The sequence below is a fragment of the Mytilus galloprovincialis genome, chromosome 6 (genome assembly GCF_965363235.1).
Source record: "Mytilus galloprovincialis chromosome 6, xbMytGall1.hap1.1, whole genome shotgun sequence".
NCBI lineage: Eukaryota > Metazoa > Mollusca > Bivalvia > Mytilida > Mytilidae > Mytilus > Mytilus galloprovincialis.
Window position 1 is genome coordinate 4,527,967 of NC_134843.1, and position 16,473 is coordinate 4,544,439.

The following is a 16,473-nucleotide window of genomic DNA, read 5'->3' on the forward strand; positions in this document are numbered from 1 at the left end:
CCTACAGCCAAACAAAAAATTATGTGTGTTTACTGTGACATGCTGAAAAAATCAGGGTAGGTAGGTACGGAATTATTTTTTATCTTTAATTTTTATTTTACATTGAGTCTAAGAGCAACAATTTGACTTTTAACAGTGCTTAATAAAATTGGTAAAAAAACTTAAGGGTAGGTAGGGGTACAATAAACACACATACTTTTTATTTTAGCCTAACTGATACCTAGAATGTTTAATCATAAATGTGAAGTCAAAATGAATGATTTATATTTAATGATTTTTATTTCAATTTTTTTTAAATATGAAAATTTACAATATATAACAGTAATTTTTGAGATGTTTCTCCTTAGTTCATCAAAACCTCGATCTGAACAAGTCTTGCATTAGTATCACCTGGTAGTCTGTATGGAAGCATTCCTGCGAACATGATCAGGGCTTTAGCTTGACCTCTTATATAATTCAGATACTGAAATAAACAAACAAAAAAACGTGATGATTGATTATGTTTGGCATATTATTTAGTTTAGCAACACATTTAAAATAAAAAATAATGATTGATTTCTGTTCCTCATTCATTCAGCTTGTATGTACTTTTCTGAAAGAAATAATATAGAACCGTTACTAAAACCAAGGAATGGTATAGTAAATGTACTATCAAAATCCTTGCTAAAACTATGGTGTCCAGGCAATGAATTTCTAGTGATTTTAAAATTCATAAAAACAGAAAAATATAACTAATACTGAGTTTGACTCAAAAGGATATGTAAAGAGTTTTAAATTTTTTTTTAACTACAGTCAAACCTGGTGGAAAGGTCAACTTAAGCAAAAACCTGTCCAATCAGAACTCTATTCCCACTTTAGTGATACCTATTATTTTAAACCTAAATCAAAAGGTCACACCTCTTATGTCACATTGTTCTTTTTTGTGTTCTCATTCAACTGAAAATTCAGTCCATATTGGGTGTGGACAAATTTTGAAAAATTTTGGTTTAACATATTTACTTCTGAAAATTATTAGCATCTGAAGGAATAGAATTCAATCCTTGTGTATGAAGTATTTTTTTTCTTCACCTACTAAACTATTGCAAAAATAAATCCATGATGATGATAAAAAAAAAAAAAAAATCCTTATCTGCAGCCAGCTGCTTCTGTAGTGTGTGAGAACATAAGATAACATATCCAAAAGTTTTTTTGTATTGCTTATTTCATGTTCAAAGTCTGCACTTAAAACAAGTTGTAAATTATAGGTGTAAATTGGTGCTAATTAAAAATGTTTTGACAGTTTTGAAGCTTGAACAATAGAATAATATTTATGTCTTACACTTACCCCCTTAAAGCAATGTCATTTAAACAAAAACATTTGCAAAAGTCATATTTCATTCAATATTCTGAATTGGCATTTCAAAAAAACAATAGCAATATAACTTTTGCATGTGGTGTTACAAACTGCTGTTGTTATAAAAAACTGTTATTCACCTTTAATATTATATCTCTAATATAACTTTATAGGACAAATTATATTATTCACTTTCAAATACATGATTCTTCTCATGTCAATCAAAGTCAATGGAATTTTTGTATTTAAATCCATTTAAAATGTCTTAAATTGTCTTTTTCTATTATTTTTTTAGTTTTAAGTGACACTTTATTTTAGATTGGCTAGGATCCTAAGTTAAGAAGCGTAAGATAAAATGTGCCTAAGTAATCGATTTTATTAGAAAGTCATATAGGACAAGTGAGACCACGCTTGCATAGAACGTTATTTGGGACAGTACTCAAGAACGGTAAAAATGACACCTCCCAAATCGATCTTCATCTGTGTTTTGTGGAAATAAGCTGTGTGTATAAGTTTGATAATATTTGGTTGAGGAAAACTAAAATTAGAGAGGGAAAAGTAATTTTAGAATGTAAATATAGATGGACCGGACAATGGCAACATTTTAGGATGTAAATATGGATGGAGGGGAAAAGTAATTTTAGGATGTTAATATGATGGACGGGACAAAGGCAACACTTAATGCCCCTCCACCAAAATTAAGGCATAATAAGAGTTGAAAATGTAGGTAATTAGTTAACCCTGCATTTTAATGCAGAATTTTTTTTCTGAATCATAAATATATATATTTTGTGTTCAAAGTTCCATTCTTTTTTTATTTGGTGTTCCTATGAAATATTTGGAAACTTGAGGTGACCTTGTTCATTGGTTTACTTTCAGTGATGGTTATTTATATTCATATCTGCAATGAATTGTTGTTTGAAATTTTCTCTGTACTAAGTACAAAACAGGATATTACTTTATTCAAGCAAAGTATATCTACATCAAAAACAATGATAATTTATGTACAATTTTTTTGAAAAATGCCAATTTAACAAAGTCCATTATGGGAAGAACAATGGTGGAATAGTATTGCCGCTTTTTATTCCGTACATCAAATTGAGTTGAACTTTTGTATAAAATCTTTTACTCCTCTGAAATTGGTTTTAAACAACTAAGGTCATCTTTTAGAATCACGTATAACTTGATAATTGTTGTCGATGATTATGAGGTCATCATTTAGAATCACGTATCACTTGATATTTGTTGTTAATGATTATGAGGTCATCATTTAGAATCACGTATCACTTGATACTATTTGTCGATGATTCTGAGTTAATTTTTTCTTATTTCCACATATGGAAATAAAATGTCTGCCATTCAATTAGCCTGATCACAATTACAAATGAGATTCCAGCAGATAAGTATAAAAACTTGTTAATTTGCAACTAAAATAGTGTTTCTTTTGTTACAACCTTTTATCTAGCTTTTATTAAACAATCATTTCAGGGACAAAACACTGTAGATTGTATAACTTTTTATAGTAAGCTTTTTTTTTTTACATAAATAAGGCCGTTAGTTTTCTCGTTTGAATTGTTTTACATTGTCTTATCGTGGCCTTTTATAGCTGACTATGCGGTATGGGCTTTGCTCATTGTTGAAGGCCGTACGGCGACCTATAGTTGTTAATGTCTGTGTCATTTTGGTTTTTTGTGGATAGTTGTCTCATTGGCAATCATACCACATCTTCTTTTTTATATTTTGCACGTTTACCAAGGATTTTGTCCAAATATGACTGAAAAGCAAAACATTCTTTTAACACTTTAAAAGTGCTACATATCTTACATATATTTAATGTTTGGATGGAAAAATATGAGCCTGTTTCTAAATTAAATGCGAATAAAATATTTTACCTTTGTCATTTCAAGGCCTTTTATAGCTGACTATACGGTATGGGTTCGGCTCATTGTTGAAGGCCATACAGTGACCCATAGTTGTTAATATCTGTGTCATTTGGTCGTTTTTTGGAGAGTTGTTTAATTGGCATTCATACTACAGCTTGATACAGAGGACAAACCATGATCAGTTCAGAGAAATATGGACACAACATTCAAGCTTGATTACACTCTAATTTTGGATTGTATAATATATTTATAACACAGAATGAACGAGGTCTTAAAACCTAAAACTTTCAAACTGGACATTTACCTATTATGGTCAGCATATCAAATAACCTAAAGAATTCAATTTTTTATGAAGTCAAACATAGTTTAAATTTCTGACCCTTTGGATCTCAATGTGAACCAATTTGATAATGGGGCCCAAAATCTTAAAGGCCTAACTACCTTGACCACAATTTAACCATATACAGAACTAACTACAGAGGGGAGGGCATAAAAAAAAACTAATCATATGTATATTTTTCCACCTTAAACAGGAAGGCAAAACATAGTACATGAATAAATAAAGGACTTAGTAACTTACAGTTTCCTTGCCGCCATCTTCACCTCGCCCTGTCCAGCCAGAATACGGACTCTGTGATGTTGTTGTTCTGTTAAAATATAAATCATGATACAATTTACTTTAAGATATACCTGTCTGTTTAGATTAAAAAATTCAATATATACTGTGTATTCATTATTTTCAAGGATACTGATATCAAAGATACTCTGATTCATGGCGTGATGATTTCTACTTTAAATGTGTTTAGAAAATTTGTACATATGTTTTTCATTTGGTGTTTTGTACATAAATTAGGGCATTTATTTTCTTATTTTAATTGTTTTACATATTGCATTTTATAGTTTGCTAGGCAGTATGGATTTGCTCATTGTTGAAGGCTGTGCAGGTGACCTTTACTTGCTTGCACCGACATCATTAGGTCTGGAGTGCAGAGTTGTCGCATTGGCAATCGTTCCACATCTCCGTATTTTATAAATATCAGTCAACAACAAATTATATAAACTAGAGGCTCTCAAGAGCCTGTGTCGCTCACCTTGGTCTATGTGCATATTAAACAATGGACACAGATAAATTCATGATATAATTGTGTTTTGGTGATGGTGATGTGTTTGTAGATCTTACTTTACTGAACATTCTTGTTGCTACAATTATCTTTATCTATAATGAACTTGGCCCAGTAATTACAGTGGAAAATATTTTCTAAAAATTTACAAAAATTTATGAAAAATGCTAAAAATTAACTATAAACGGCAATAACTCCTTAAGGAGTCAATTGACTATTTTGGTCATGTTGACTTATTTGTAAATCAAACTTTGCTGAACATTATTGCTGTTTACAGTTTATCTCTATCTATAATAATATTCAAGATACCAATTCAGGGGCAGTAACCAAACAACGGGTTGTCGGATTCATCTGAAAATTTGAGGGCAGAAAGATCTTGACCTGATAAACAATTTTACCCCATGTCAGATTTGCTCTAAGTGCTTTGGTTTTTGAGTTATAAGCCAAAAACTGCATTTTACCCCTATATTCTATTTTTAGCCATGGCGGCCATCTTGGTTGGTTGGCCGGGTCACGCCACACATTTTTTAAACTAGATACCCCCATGACAATTGTGGCCAAGTTTGGTTTAATTTGGCCCAGTAGTTTCAGAGGAGAAGATTTTTGTAAAAGATTACTAAGATTTACGAAAAAATGGTTAAAATTTGACTATAAAGGGAAATAACTCCTAAAGAGGTCAGCTGACCATTTCCTTTGCATTGAGGTATTTGTAAATCTTACTTTGCTGAACATTATTGCTGTTTACAGTTTATCTCTATCTATAATAATATTCAACATAATAACCAAAAACAGCAAAATTTCCTTAAAAATACCAATTCAGGGGCAGCAACCCAACAACAGGTTGTCGGATTCATCTGAAAATTTCAGGACAGATAGATCTTGACCTGATAAACACTTTTAACCCGTCAGATTTGCTCTAAATGCTTTGATTTTTGAGTTATAAGCCAAAAACTGCATTTTACCCCTATGTTCTATTTTTAGCCATGGTGGCCATCTTGGTTACTTGGCCGGGTCACGCCACGGCTATTTTTAAACTAGATACCCCAAAGATGACTGTGGCCAAGTTTGGATTAATTTGGCACAGTAGTTTCAGAGGAGAAGATTTTTGTAAAAGATTTCTAAGATTTACGAAAAATGGTTAAAAATTGACTATAAAGGTCAATAACTTCTAAAGGGGTCAATTGACCATTTTGGTCATGTTGACTTATTTGTAAATCTAACTTTGCTGAACATTATTGCTGTTTACAGTTTATCTCTATCTATAATAATATTCAAGATAATAACCAAAAACAGCAAAAATTCCCTAAAATTACCAATTCAGGGGCAGCAACCCAACAATGGGTTGTCGGATTCATCTGAAAATTTGAGGGCAGAAAGATCTTGACCTGATAAACAATTTAACCCCATGTCAGATTTGCTCTAAATGCTTTGGTTTTTGAGTTATAAGCTAAAAACTGCATTTTACCCCTATGTTCTATTTTTAGCCATGGCGGCCATCTTGGTTGGTTGGCCGGGTCACGCCACACATTTTTTAAACTAGATACCCCAATGATGATTGTGGCCAAGTTTGGATTAATTTGGCCCAGTAGTTTCAGAGGAGAAGATTTTTGTAAAAGTTAACGACGACGACGACGACGGACGACGGACGACGGACGCCAAGTGATGGGAAAAGCTCACTTGGCCCTTCGGGCCAGGTGAGCTAAAAACAGAATTCAATCTGACATTATGTGAGATGATCACAGATGAGGATCACTTTAGTTGTTATCCATTTGCCTGATGTGTTTGAAACTTTTGATTTTGTCCTTTGATAAGTGAGTTTCAGTTTTGAATTTCATTGCAGTTCGGTATTTTTTTATTTTACTTTTTAATCTGAAATCATTTTGATATTAAGTGTCAGTTTAAAGTTCTTAACTAAACTTACTTGGCATTTTTATACTGACTGTGTAGAATGTTCATTGTGGCTAATAAAATATCTGGTAAGCATCTCCTCACCTACAAAAATGTCAAAACAAATAATCAAATTTAAAGTCCTTAAAATAATAATCATATTTATAAGGGAAATAACTCTATAAAGGTAAATTCTACCGTTGTGAAAATCAAGTCTTCCTGTCCCATTGTTTAAATTCCAAACTGTAAGGTTTCATTATTTTAAAGTTCTTATCAAAGAAAAACAAAAGTTTGGATCTCTAAATCGCCAATTTTTTATTTTCAATGTTCTATAAGACACAGATCTGAAATTATAAGCTGTAGAAAAGATAACTGATTCAACTAGTATCTTATTGGTTCAGTTCTGTCCATATATATAATAAGACTAATATTCAAAGCAAAAATATTAATTAACTGATTTTCCAGACAACTTTTAAACAGTAGTAGTCTTCATAGTTAAAATCATAGTAGTAGTTCAGAGTCAAACTAGTTTGCACATCTGTTTTAGGCAGTTGCAAAATAAAATGATTAGACAAAGGACATATGTCAGAGGAAGAAACATTTGATATTATCTGATTTCATTATAATAAAATTCATGAAAATATATCCTCCTACAAGAAAATCTGGTTTCATGTGAATATATAGATAACACATACTGAGATTTAAAATTTTACGATAATTGTGGAAGCAAAATTACACATGGAATACCATTTCTCATGCATTTTGTGGGTAAATGCAAACCACAAATTTAAATGTTTATCTAAGTATACATTATTTTTTAGGCTTGTATTCGGGCTTTGGCAAAACCACGAAATTACTATCCATGAAAATACAATTATTCCTCCATCCACATAAATAAGTTAATAGGAAAATAGTTAGTCTACCCCTTTAGGTGTAACACCACTAATTCGGGCCAGGCCAGAAAGCACATACCAAAAAGTAGTACATATTTAACGCAAAATAGTTCCTACGCATTAGTGTAACTTTCAAAATATGTAGGATATTTAGGTATTTTTGGCATCAAATGAAAGCTGAAGGGCTTGTGATCATTGTAGAACTCTTTTGGACTTTTAATTTTAAATATTGAAAAAACTGCACCAAATTTTAAAAAGAGGGTACATTTTGTCTGTTTGTCAGATTTGAAGTACCTGTTTTGGTACATCCGAAGTTCTGGGAACCAGTTCTTTCTTATATGCCATTAAAGGTATGTTGATTTTTTCAGTAGAAGACACCATAAATTGTTGCTTTGACATGCAATGATTGCCACTTTATTTGAACTTAAAATGAAAGAGGTGAGTCTGCTTGGAATGGAGGAATTTAACATAGAAAGCAATGGGACCATGAATTAGTGATGTACTTCCTTTTAGGGGCAGTTACTCAATACCTTATCTCCTTTAAAACACATATGTGAATTAAAATTGAAGGGAATATAAAAAATATCAGAGGATAATCTATTTAAGGACATGCCTCCATACAAATATAAAGATTTAAAATCAAGGCTTATACAGCATGTATGTTTACCTCATCATTATAATGTCTGAAGGCCATTACTTTGGTTTCTACAGCATTTTCTGCCAAGGGAAGTAACTGCAACTGTTTAATCACCTAGAAATAAAATTGAAAATTTAAATACAAATATGATGTGTATATTCACCTAAGCAAAAAAAATATTATAATAAATTATCTTCTATTTGTGTAAAACAATGTGTACAGCAAAAAGGTTATGATGCCAAAGCATTCAATACTAACAGTTCTTACAGTTAAATTTGCTTACATCCACTTAATTTGAACTTTGGTAGATATTTGTCTCATTTACAATCATACCTGCATCTCCTTTATTATTATAAGTATTAAAACTCAATCAAATTTAATATTAACTATGAATTTTAATCTCATTCAAATTACTATAAATCTGCAAAAAAAAAAGAAGAGTTTTAAAGATTGACATAATTGAGTTTGCTTTTGTCTTTTAAATTTTATAAAGAAATCATATTCAATGTAACCAACAAGTTGTAAGCCTTTCACTTATTAGAAATATATGACATGTTAATGTCATATATTGGATACATTGAATATGTTTTCTTTATCAAATTTAAAAGAAAAAATTGAACTCAATTGTGTATCAAAACACAAGACATTTCAATTTTAACCTCAATTTATCTTTGATTAAATTTGTAAAAATACCAAGATCATAACTTACTGTTAGAGCTTCATCCATGTTGCCATCATGGAAACAATCAAAGAAGGTCAAAAGGTCAAGTAACAAGAAGAATGTACTGGCATTGGATAAGTTCCCTTCAGCTCCTTGTGCTCTGTACCTAAGTAACAAAATATACATATCTTTAATGTTAGTATGTACAATCAAATATCTCATTTAGTTGTAAGATCAATTATATATATTAAAGTAGACCCATGACATCTAACTGAGCATTTAGAAGATTTTTTAACTTTGACTTGTAGCTTATTTCATAATTTGGTATCATTTAAAAGTTTGTTTGCAGTAGATATTGCTTAATATTGTCCGCTTATTCTTCAAGATAGATATTCACTTATTCACTTAATCAACCAAAGAATATTTGATTTTTTCACAACAGTATTCAGTTCAAATGGAAGATACTTATAAATATACTGCATCCTATAGAAAACCAACTGACAGATTTAACTTGTTTTCCTATAAAACTCATCAATTTCTGCTGACAATTTAATCCTTCAAAAAAAAAAAAAGTTCGACACCCATTTAAGATGGAGTTTCGTAAGACCCTGTATCGCTCATCTTGGTCAAACTCCAACATTGTAGACTTCAATATAATTTGTGACTAAAAAGGTTTTTTTTTATTTGATCTTCAGCTGCTTATCCCTTTTTTTCAGGAACCAAAAAGATAAATCCTTGTGTTGGGGTTTTTAATAACTAAGTAATTTGTGACTTGAATGGAGATCTATATACCTCTCAGCAATACCAAAGGCCAGACTTCTCAATCTATCTCTAGATGACTGTGTAGAACTAGCCTGTGACACCACTTGACTAAGCAACTTGTTCAGTAACTCCAACACTTTGTCGTGTTTCTACAACATAATCATTTTATGTAGTTAACATGTTTAATATTCAAACTAAATTGTTCAGTAACTCCAACACTTTGTCGTGTTTCTACAACATAATCATTCTACGTAGTTAACATGTTTAATATTCAAACTAAATTGTTCAGTAACTCCAACACTTTGTCGTGTTTCTACAACATAATCATTCTACATAGTTAACATGTTTAATATTCAACACTTTGTTGTGTTTCTACAACATAATCATTCTACATAGTTAACATGTTTAATATTCAAACTAAATTGTTCAGTAACTTCAACACTTTGTCATGTTTCTACAACATAATCATTCTATGTAGTTAACATGTTTAATATTCAAACTAAATTGTTCAGTAACTCCAACACTTTGTCATGTTTCTACAACATAATCATTCTACATAGTTAACATGTTTAATATTCAAACTAACTTGTTCAGTAACTCCAACACTTTGTCGTGTTTCTACAACATAATCATTCCACGTAGTTAACATGTTTAATATTCAAACTAAATTATCAAACATTTGAAGCACTTTTCATACAAAATTCTCAGTCAAAAAGCAGAAAATATAAAAATAATTGACTCCAACGAAGTGATGAGAATATAAGTATCATTATAACCACACTAATATAGGTCATTATTACCTAAGCAACCTTGGTTACAATCACCTTAGCAACTTCAGACAAAAAATTACCTTAGCAACCTTGGTTAAAATCACCTTAGCAACTTTATAGCTGACTATGCGGTATGGGATTTGCTCATTGTTGAAGGCCATATGGTGACCTGTAGTCATATAGTTGTTAATTTCTGTGTCATTTGGTCTCTTGTTGAGAGTTGTCTCATTGGCAATCATACCACATCTTCTTTTTTAAATTTAGTGAAAATCTTCTTAAAAAACTTAAAACATTATTACTGTAAGAACATACTGTGCCTAGGTAATTACTATCTAGAAACAATTGCCATTTATAACTTAGCAACCTTCATCATTATTGCATCAGCAACTTTATCATTATTACTTTAACAACCTATGTCAGTATTACCCCAGCAACCTACTTCATTGTTACCTAAGCAACCTTCACCATCATTACATCAGCAAACTTTGTCATTATTACTTTAACAACCTAGGTCAGTATTACCCCAGCAACCTATTTCATTATTACCTTAGCAAGGTCATATAATCTGACTGCATCTTCAAACAATCCTTTGGCTTCTGTATCCTTAGCAACTAAATCTATAATTTTATGTGTATCTCCATGGAATTTATCTATTGCACCAGGCTGTAAATAAAAGTTATAAATAAATGAACAGTAATCCAAAACATTAATAAAATGCTTCGCTGAGCACAGCCTGATACGACCACAGAGGTCGAATCCTGAACAGTTGCGGCATATTTGGACACAATATTCAAGCTTGATACTGTCTGAATTTGGATTGTGATCAAATTTTTGACATAATATAGGTTTCTGACACAAAATAAATGTGGTCAAAGATCTTACAAATATATTGTGCAATACTGTGCAATTGGAGATTTCTTGTTGAAACTTTAAAAAAAAAAATAAAAAAAAAAATTGGGGAAAAAATCCCTCCCCCAACCTTTTGAAACCCCCTTGGAGCAATAACCCCAAAACTCAATCCTAGCCTTTCCTTTGTAGTATGGAACCTTGTAGTACAATTTCAGAGAGATCCATACACTTAAACACAAGTTATTGTCTGGAAACTAGAAAAGTGCTTGTTTGTAGGAGAAATATATAATTCATAAATTGAACATTTTGTTTAGAATATCAAAAGAAAAATTGTGGTAAAATTAATTGAAATGAGAGATATATATTTCCTAAATAATTTAATTGAGCACTCACTCTCAAATATTTACAGAAAACTTCACCCTAAGAATAGCATTGATTGTCAACAATTATATGCATATATGTACAAAGCTTCTCTTTGAGATATTCAAGGAATGAGACATAACTTTAAAAAATATTTTAACTTGTATAACCTACCAGGATGTAAATCAAAAATAAAATGTTAATCTCTTTTTGGCATGGATCCTTAAAAAGTTTAAAATGATACTGGTAATTATCATTTTTTTTTATCATAGACAAAATAAAAATTGTGGTAAAATTAATGTTCAAAGAAGAGATATATATTTCCTTAATTGAGTTCTCACTTTTAAATATCTAAAGAAAACTTCACCCTAAGAAAAGTATTGCTTGTCAACAATTATATGCAAATATGTAAAAAAGCTTCTCTTTGAGATATTCAAGGAATGATACATAAACCAAAGCAGATTTTATCTTTTATAACCTACAAGGATGTACTGAAAAAATAAATATTTAATCTCTTTTTGGCATAGATCCTTAAAAAGTTAAAAATTGTAATTACTAAGTTTTTTATTCATAGACAATGATAAATTAAGAAATAGGATTCTAAAAAATCTATATAATTAAACATCACTATTAATATTCAATTTATGCAAGGTGAAACATTATATTCTGGTAAGACATTGTCAATTACTGTAAGTAGAATGGAAATATAATTTATACAACATGCAGCCTCATTTGTAAGTCAGAAAGTCAGTTACAATACATACAATCTTATAAATCAGTCATTTATCTTATTAAAGGGGCACTAGCTACGAGATATATAAAAAACTAATATATTATTTTTTCTGCTCAATCAATAAGGAAATGCAAATGGTGAAATAAAAATTTGATTTTAACAGCCAGTATGGTTCAATTTTGTCAACATAAGCCAAAAAAACATTGATTATGAATTATTTACTTGCAAGTGAATAATTTGACCTCATTGAATCCCTATTCATGAGAACTTTAATTCAACCCCTTAGCTTGATAGATAACACGTGAATTGTATGTGTAAAGTTATTTAAAGAAAAAGAATGTAAACATTGAAAGTGAAACAAACGTAAATCATTTGATTGACTGATTGTATTCACAAAAAATCATTCGTTTACAGGTAAAAAATCATTCTTTAACAGGTAAAAACGATGATAAACCTTTGTTTTTCATCTATCATATGAAATTAAATAGACCTAGAAAAATCCAACAGCACGAGTTTACTTAATCTATTTATATCTATATTTATGTTTACATTGCTTATATGGTCATTGGATGACTTTAGAGGACAACTCGATAATTAAGTAGATGGCATCTAGACTAAAATACACATGAAAAAAAAAGCTACTTATTTTCATGCCTGTGCCCTGTTAATTGTTTATTTTAGACTTTTAATAGTTTGGATAAATGTTTTACATTGTTATAAATCAAATATGAGAATTTGATTAAATTCGGTGAACATGAATTTGACAGATAGTGCCCCTTTAAGTACAGAGAAAATTATGTTTTTTGGGGTTTTTTTTAACATAAAAAGCATAATTACATATCCTCTCTTTAACTCACACTTGTCCTCTACTATTTTAGACATATTCAAATGTTTGATTTGGTAATCGAACAATTTGTTTTTCAAGACTCTGACTTGACCTGGTTTTAGTTTATACAAAATGCAAGATCTATTTTTTCAAAAAGTAAAAAAAAATTACCATGAGATGTAAGGCTAATTTACAAAGATTTTTGGCACAGTGTATTTTTCGGAAATGACATCAAACTTGACCTTTGGCTGCTTAATAACACATCTTGAGTTCTGGTAGAAAGTTGTCTCATTGGCAATTATGACACGTCACCTTATTTTATATTCAAAAATTGTTGACACAGAAATACCACATCTATGTCACATCTACAGTAGAAAATGATCAGTTGTGGATCCAGGGGGGATTTGTGTACTAGTTCAGTGAAAATGGACGTCACACTTAAGTCTTAAACATATAAATGAAATAAAATTAAACAAGTATATTTGTTTTTTTTTTATACTTTTCAGACAATATACAGATTATAGCCCAAAATGAACAAAGAAAAAGTTCAAGTGATAAAAAGCAAAGGGACCATGAACAATTCGTATGTTAACCAGAAAGCTAAAGCCCAGGGTAGTCTTACTACTGCTTTACTTCTCTCCAATGTAAGCCTGGTAAAAACTTTACTGCAGAAGAAGGAATGTAAGCTCCAAACTGTTTGTATTGCTGGCGTGTTACTCATTTGTTTGTCGATCATGTTACAGATAGTTGTAGGAGTGATGCTTGTTATCTTATCTAGACGGGAACAGTACATGGTCAAACAGATGGAACAGGAAGATAGAGAAAAGGAGGCTTACATTTCTAAACATATAAAGGAGGAAACAATGGCAGATGCTTCTTATCAAATTGGTCCAGATGATGATAAAACTTCATTTGGAATAGATCCCGTAAAAAAAGAGGAGAGAAAAAGAAAGAAAAGATTAATGTACAGATTGAACACATGTGTGCTTGTATTAACATTTCTTGTTGCCATTATCAATATTATCATCAATGGATTAAATTTTAATGAATGATCAAGTCTTGAGGACTTCTATTTAACTGCATTTATAGTGAATGCATTGGTTAAATGACCCTCACAAACTGAATGTATCCTTTTGGCAACTTCAAGAACTGTAGCCCAAATTATCTGTAGGAGTACCTATATTTATACCTGAGACTGTCTAATTCTAAATAAAAATAAAATTGCTTGTAAGCACTAAAGGGTAAAAATAGCTTGTAATTTTGAAACATTTAATTGTATTTAGGTAGGGCAAATTATAAATATGAATTTGAGTTATCATTCTTTGTCCATGATTGTACATTTGTACTTGAATCGGTATTGCAAAATTAACATTTCAGCAGATTCCTTGGTTCAAATGATACATAAACAGTTTAGTACAGACTAAATTCATCTCTTATATTCTTAGTGTCAATTAATAACAAACACAATGGATGGTTTTTTGAAAAGGTCATAGAAAATACATGTGAAGAAACAAAATCGTGAAATAATAAAAAGCCTCTGAATAACAATAATAATTCTATATCTAATAAAATTACTAGCTCAACTGACTTTGATTTTGTATTATTTACATATGTTTATATTGTTTTTCCTCACATACACCTGTAAGGCAATGGGCACAAAGATAAATATGTTTTGCTGATAACAAACAATGAAAGTCACAGCTGTATATATTTGTGTTGGCGACCTACATTTGCATGGATTTTAAAATGACCCTCATTATATTTGTGTTTAATTTTATACATAAAATTGAGGATGGAAATGGGTAATGTGTCAAAGATATAACAACCCGACCAGAGGGAAAGAAAATATTTTTTATACAATTCTGATAGGGTACAATGATAAAAAAAGTCACCACAACCTGTAGATAGGTTCCATTTTTATATAGGTACCTTTAAAATAATTCCTGAGTTATTGGGTTTTTAATTGGTAAAGCAGTCTCAAACACAATTCTTTAGAAATCTCTTGAAGGATTCAAGGTTAAATGAATGATAATATTATGGCTATTTTAGGAAATTTTCCTTTGATCTTACCGACTGATAATTTCCTTTCTCAGCAAAGTTGAGTGAAACAAAAATTTATCCTTAGAAACTGAGGGTGCACATGGCGGTTGTCAATGAAAGTAACAAATTTGTCACAGGTAAAATACCAGTAATAATAAACAGATTATCATTGGTCATCTCCGCTCAAGTGAGAAAATCAATCTTGGTAGAGATAATAAACTATAATTTGTATTTCTACCACTGCATACAGTATTTATCAAATCTAGACAGTTAAATTTAAATATTGGCATTGGGTATCAATATCTTTTCAATCAACTTTTCCAAACTTGCAGGAGATACAAAGTACCAAAATACCAGCAGAATCTGACTAAAGCTAATGTTTTGGTTTGATAACGTAACCAGCAGAATCTGACTAAAGCTAATGTTTTGGTTTGATAACGTAACCAGCAGAATCTGACTAAAGCTAATGTTTTGGTTTGATAACGTAACCAACAGAATCTGACTAAAGCTAATGTTTTGGTTTGATAACGTAACCAACAGAATCTGACTAAAGCTAATGTTTTGGTTTGATAACGTAACCAGCAGAATCTGACTAAAGCTAATGTTTGGGTTTGATAACGTAACCAGCAGAATCTGACTAAAGCTAATGTTTGGGTTTGATAACTTAATGTGTCTCATTGATATTTACACCATATTTATCTTTTATATATTATCAAATCTTCAGACATACAAAAAATATCTAATCTTAGATTTGTAGGTACATAAATATTACTGATTTAAGGTACATATATATTACTGATTTTTTTCTATATGGCTATGTCCTATCCTCTTGGACAATGTCCTATACAGTGTCAGTTATGTGATAGGGATCCTAAAGTCAAATGGAAATGTGTCGACTGTGACTTATTAATGTGTAGTAACTGTAAAGCTAAAGTACATTCTAAATTCAAGGCTGACAAAGAACATAAAATTCTTGACCTAAAGGAGGTGGGCCAACGAGAAAAAGAAGAGGGACAACAAAGCAAGGAGGCGGCACAAGGCAAGAAAGTGGAGACCCTATCTGGTTTCAAACTAGTCAAGATTTCTCCAACTTACATGAAACTAATTAACATTAAAGAATATCCAATCAAAATGTTGGATATAAAGTTTTTGGCGGTATCCTTGAATGACATAGTATGGATTGGTAATGGAGATAAGGAAAGTTCCCACATCTTTGGATCATATAAAGCACTCCAGAGTGGTAAACTTGTAGGAGATAAATTCACAATCAGAAACAGTTTTAATTTGATAGTAAGTGATATAGCTGTTACTCCTTGCAATGACATTCTACTGGCTACATCAGAATCCAGACTGAAGCAGATCAAGGCAGGATCTATTTATGTGACAGACTCAGTATACTGTGAAGAATTATCCGGTCTTTGTAGTGTACATGTGACAAATGAAGGAAGAGTGATAGTAGGGGGAATAACTCTCATTGTTGTTATGGATACAAATGGCAACCATCTGAAAAGGTATGAAAAGGATAAAAACAATGAATCTATATTTGATGGATTAATTTGTTCAATAACCAGTATGGTTAATGGGAATATTTTTGTCATACAAACATCAATTAAAAAGAGTGTGGTTGTCTTAGGGAAAGAAGATATCATCAATAACTATGTAGGATCACCCTCTATCAACAGGTATGGCGAGTTTAGTCCTAAGTCAATAGTAGCCAC

At 30.9% G+C, this 16,473-nt stretch overlaps 1 protein-coding gene across 1 annotated transcript in view; it reads right to left on the minus strand.

The window, feature by feature from the left end:
- Positions 1 to 253: 253 nt before the first annotated feature.
- LOC143078756 (nuclear pore complex protein Nup93-like) overlaps positions 254 to 16,473 on the minus strand; it is a 39,588-nt gene continuing 23,368 nt past the window's right edge. Inside the window, exons 18-24 of the mRNA XM_076253707.1 lie at positions 10,494 to 10,610; positions 9,208 to 9,326; positions 8,464 to 8,581; positions 7,785 to 7,868; positions 6,259 to 6,329; positions 3,797 to 3,863; positions 254 to 463 (exon numbers count right to left, since the gene is read on the minus strand). Coding sequence (XP_076109822.1) covers positions 344 to 463; positions 3,797 to 3,863; positions 6,259 to 6,329; positions 7,785 to 7,868; positions 8,464 to 8,581; positions 9,208 to 9,326; positions 10,494 to 10,610 — 696 coding nt within the window. The 3' untranslated portion in view covers positions 254 to 343. The remainder of the gene's footprint in view (positions 464 to 3,796; positions 3,864 to 6,258; positions 6,330 to 7,784; positions 7,869 to 8,463; positions 8,582 to 9,207; positions 9,327 to 10,493; positions 10,611 to 16,473) is intronic.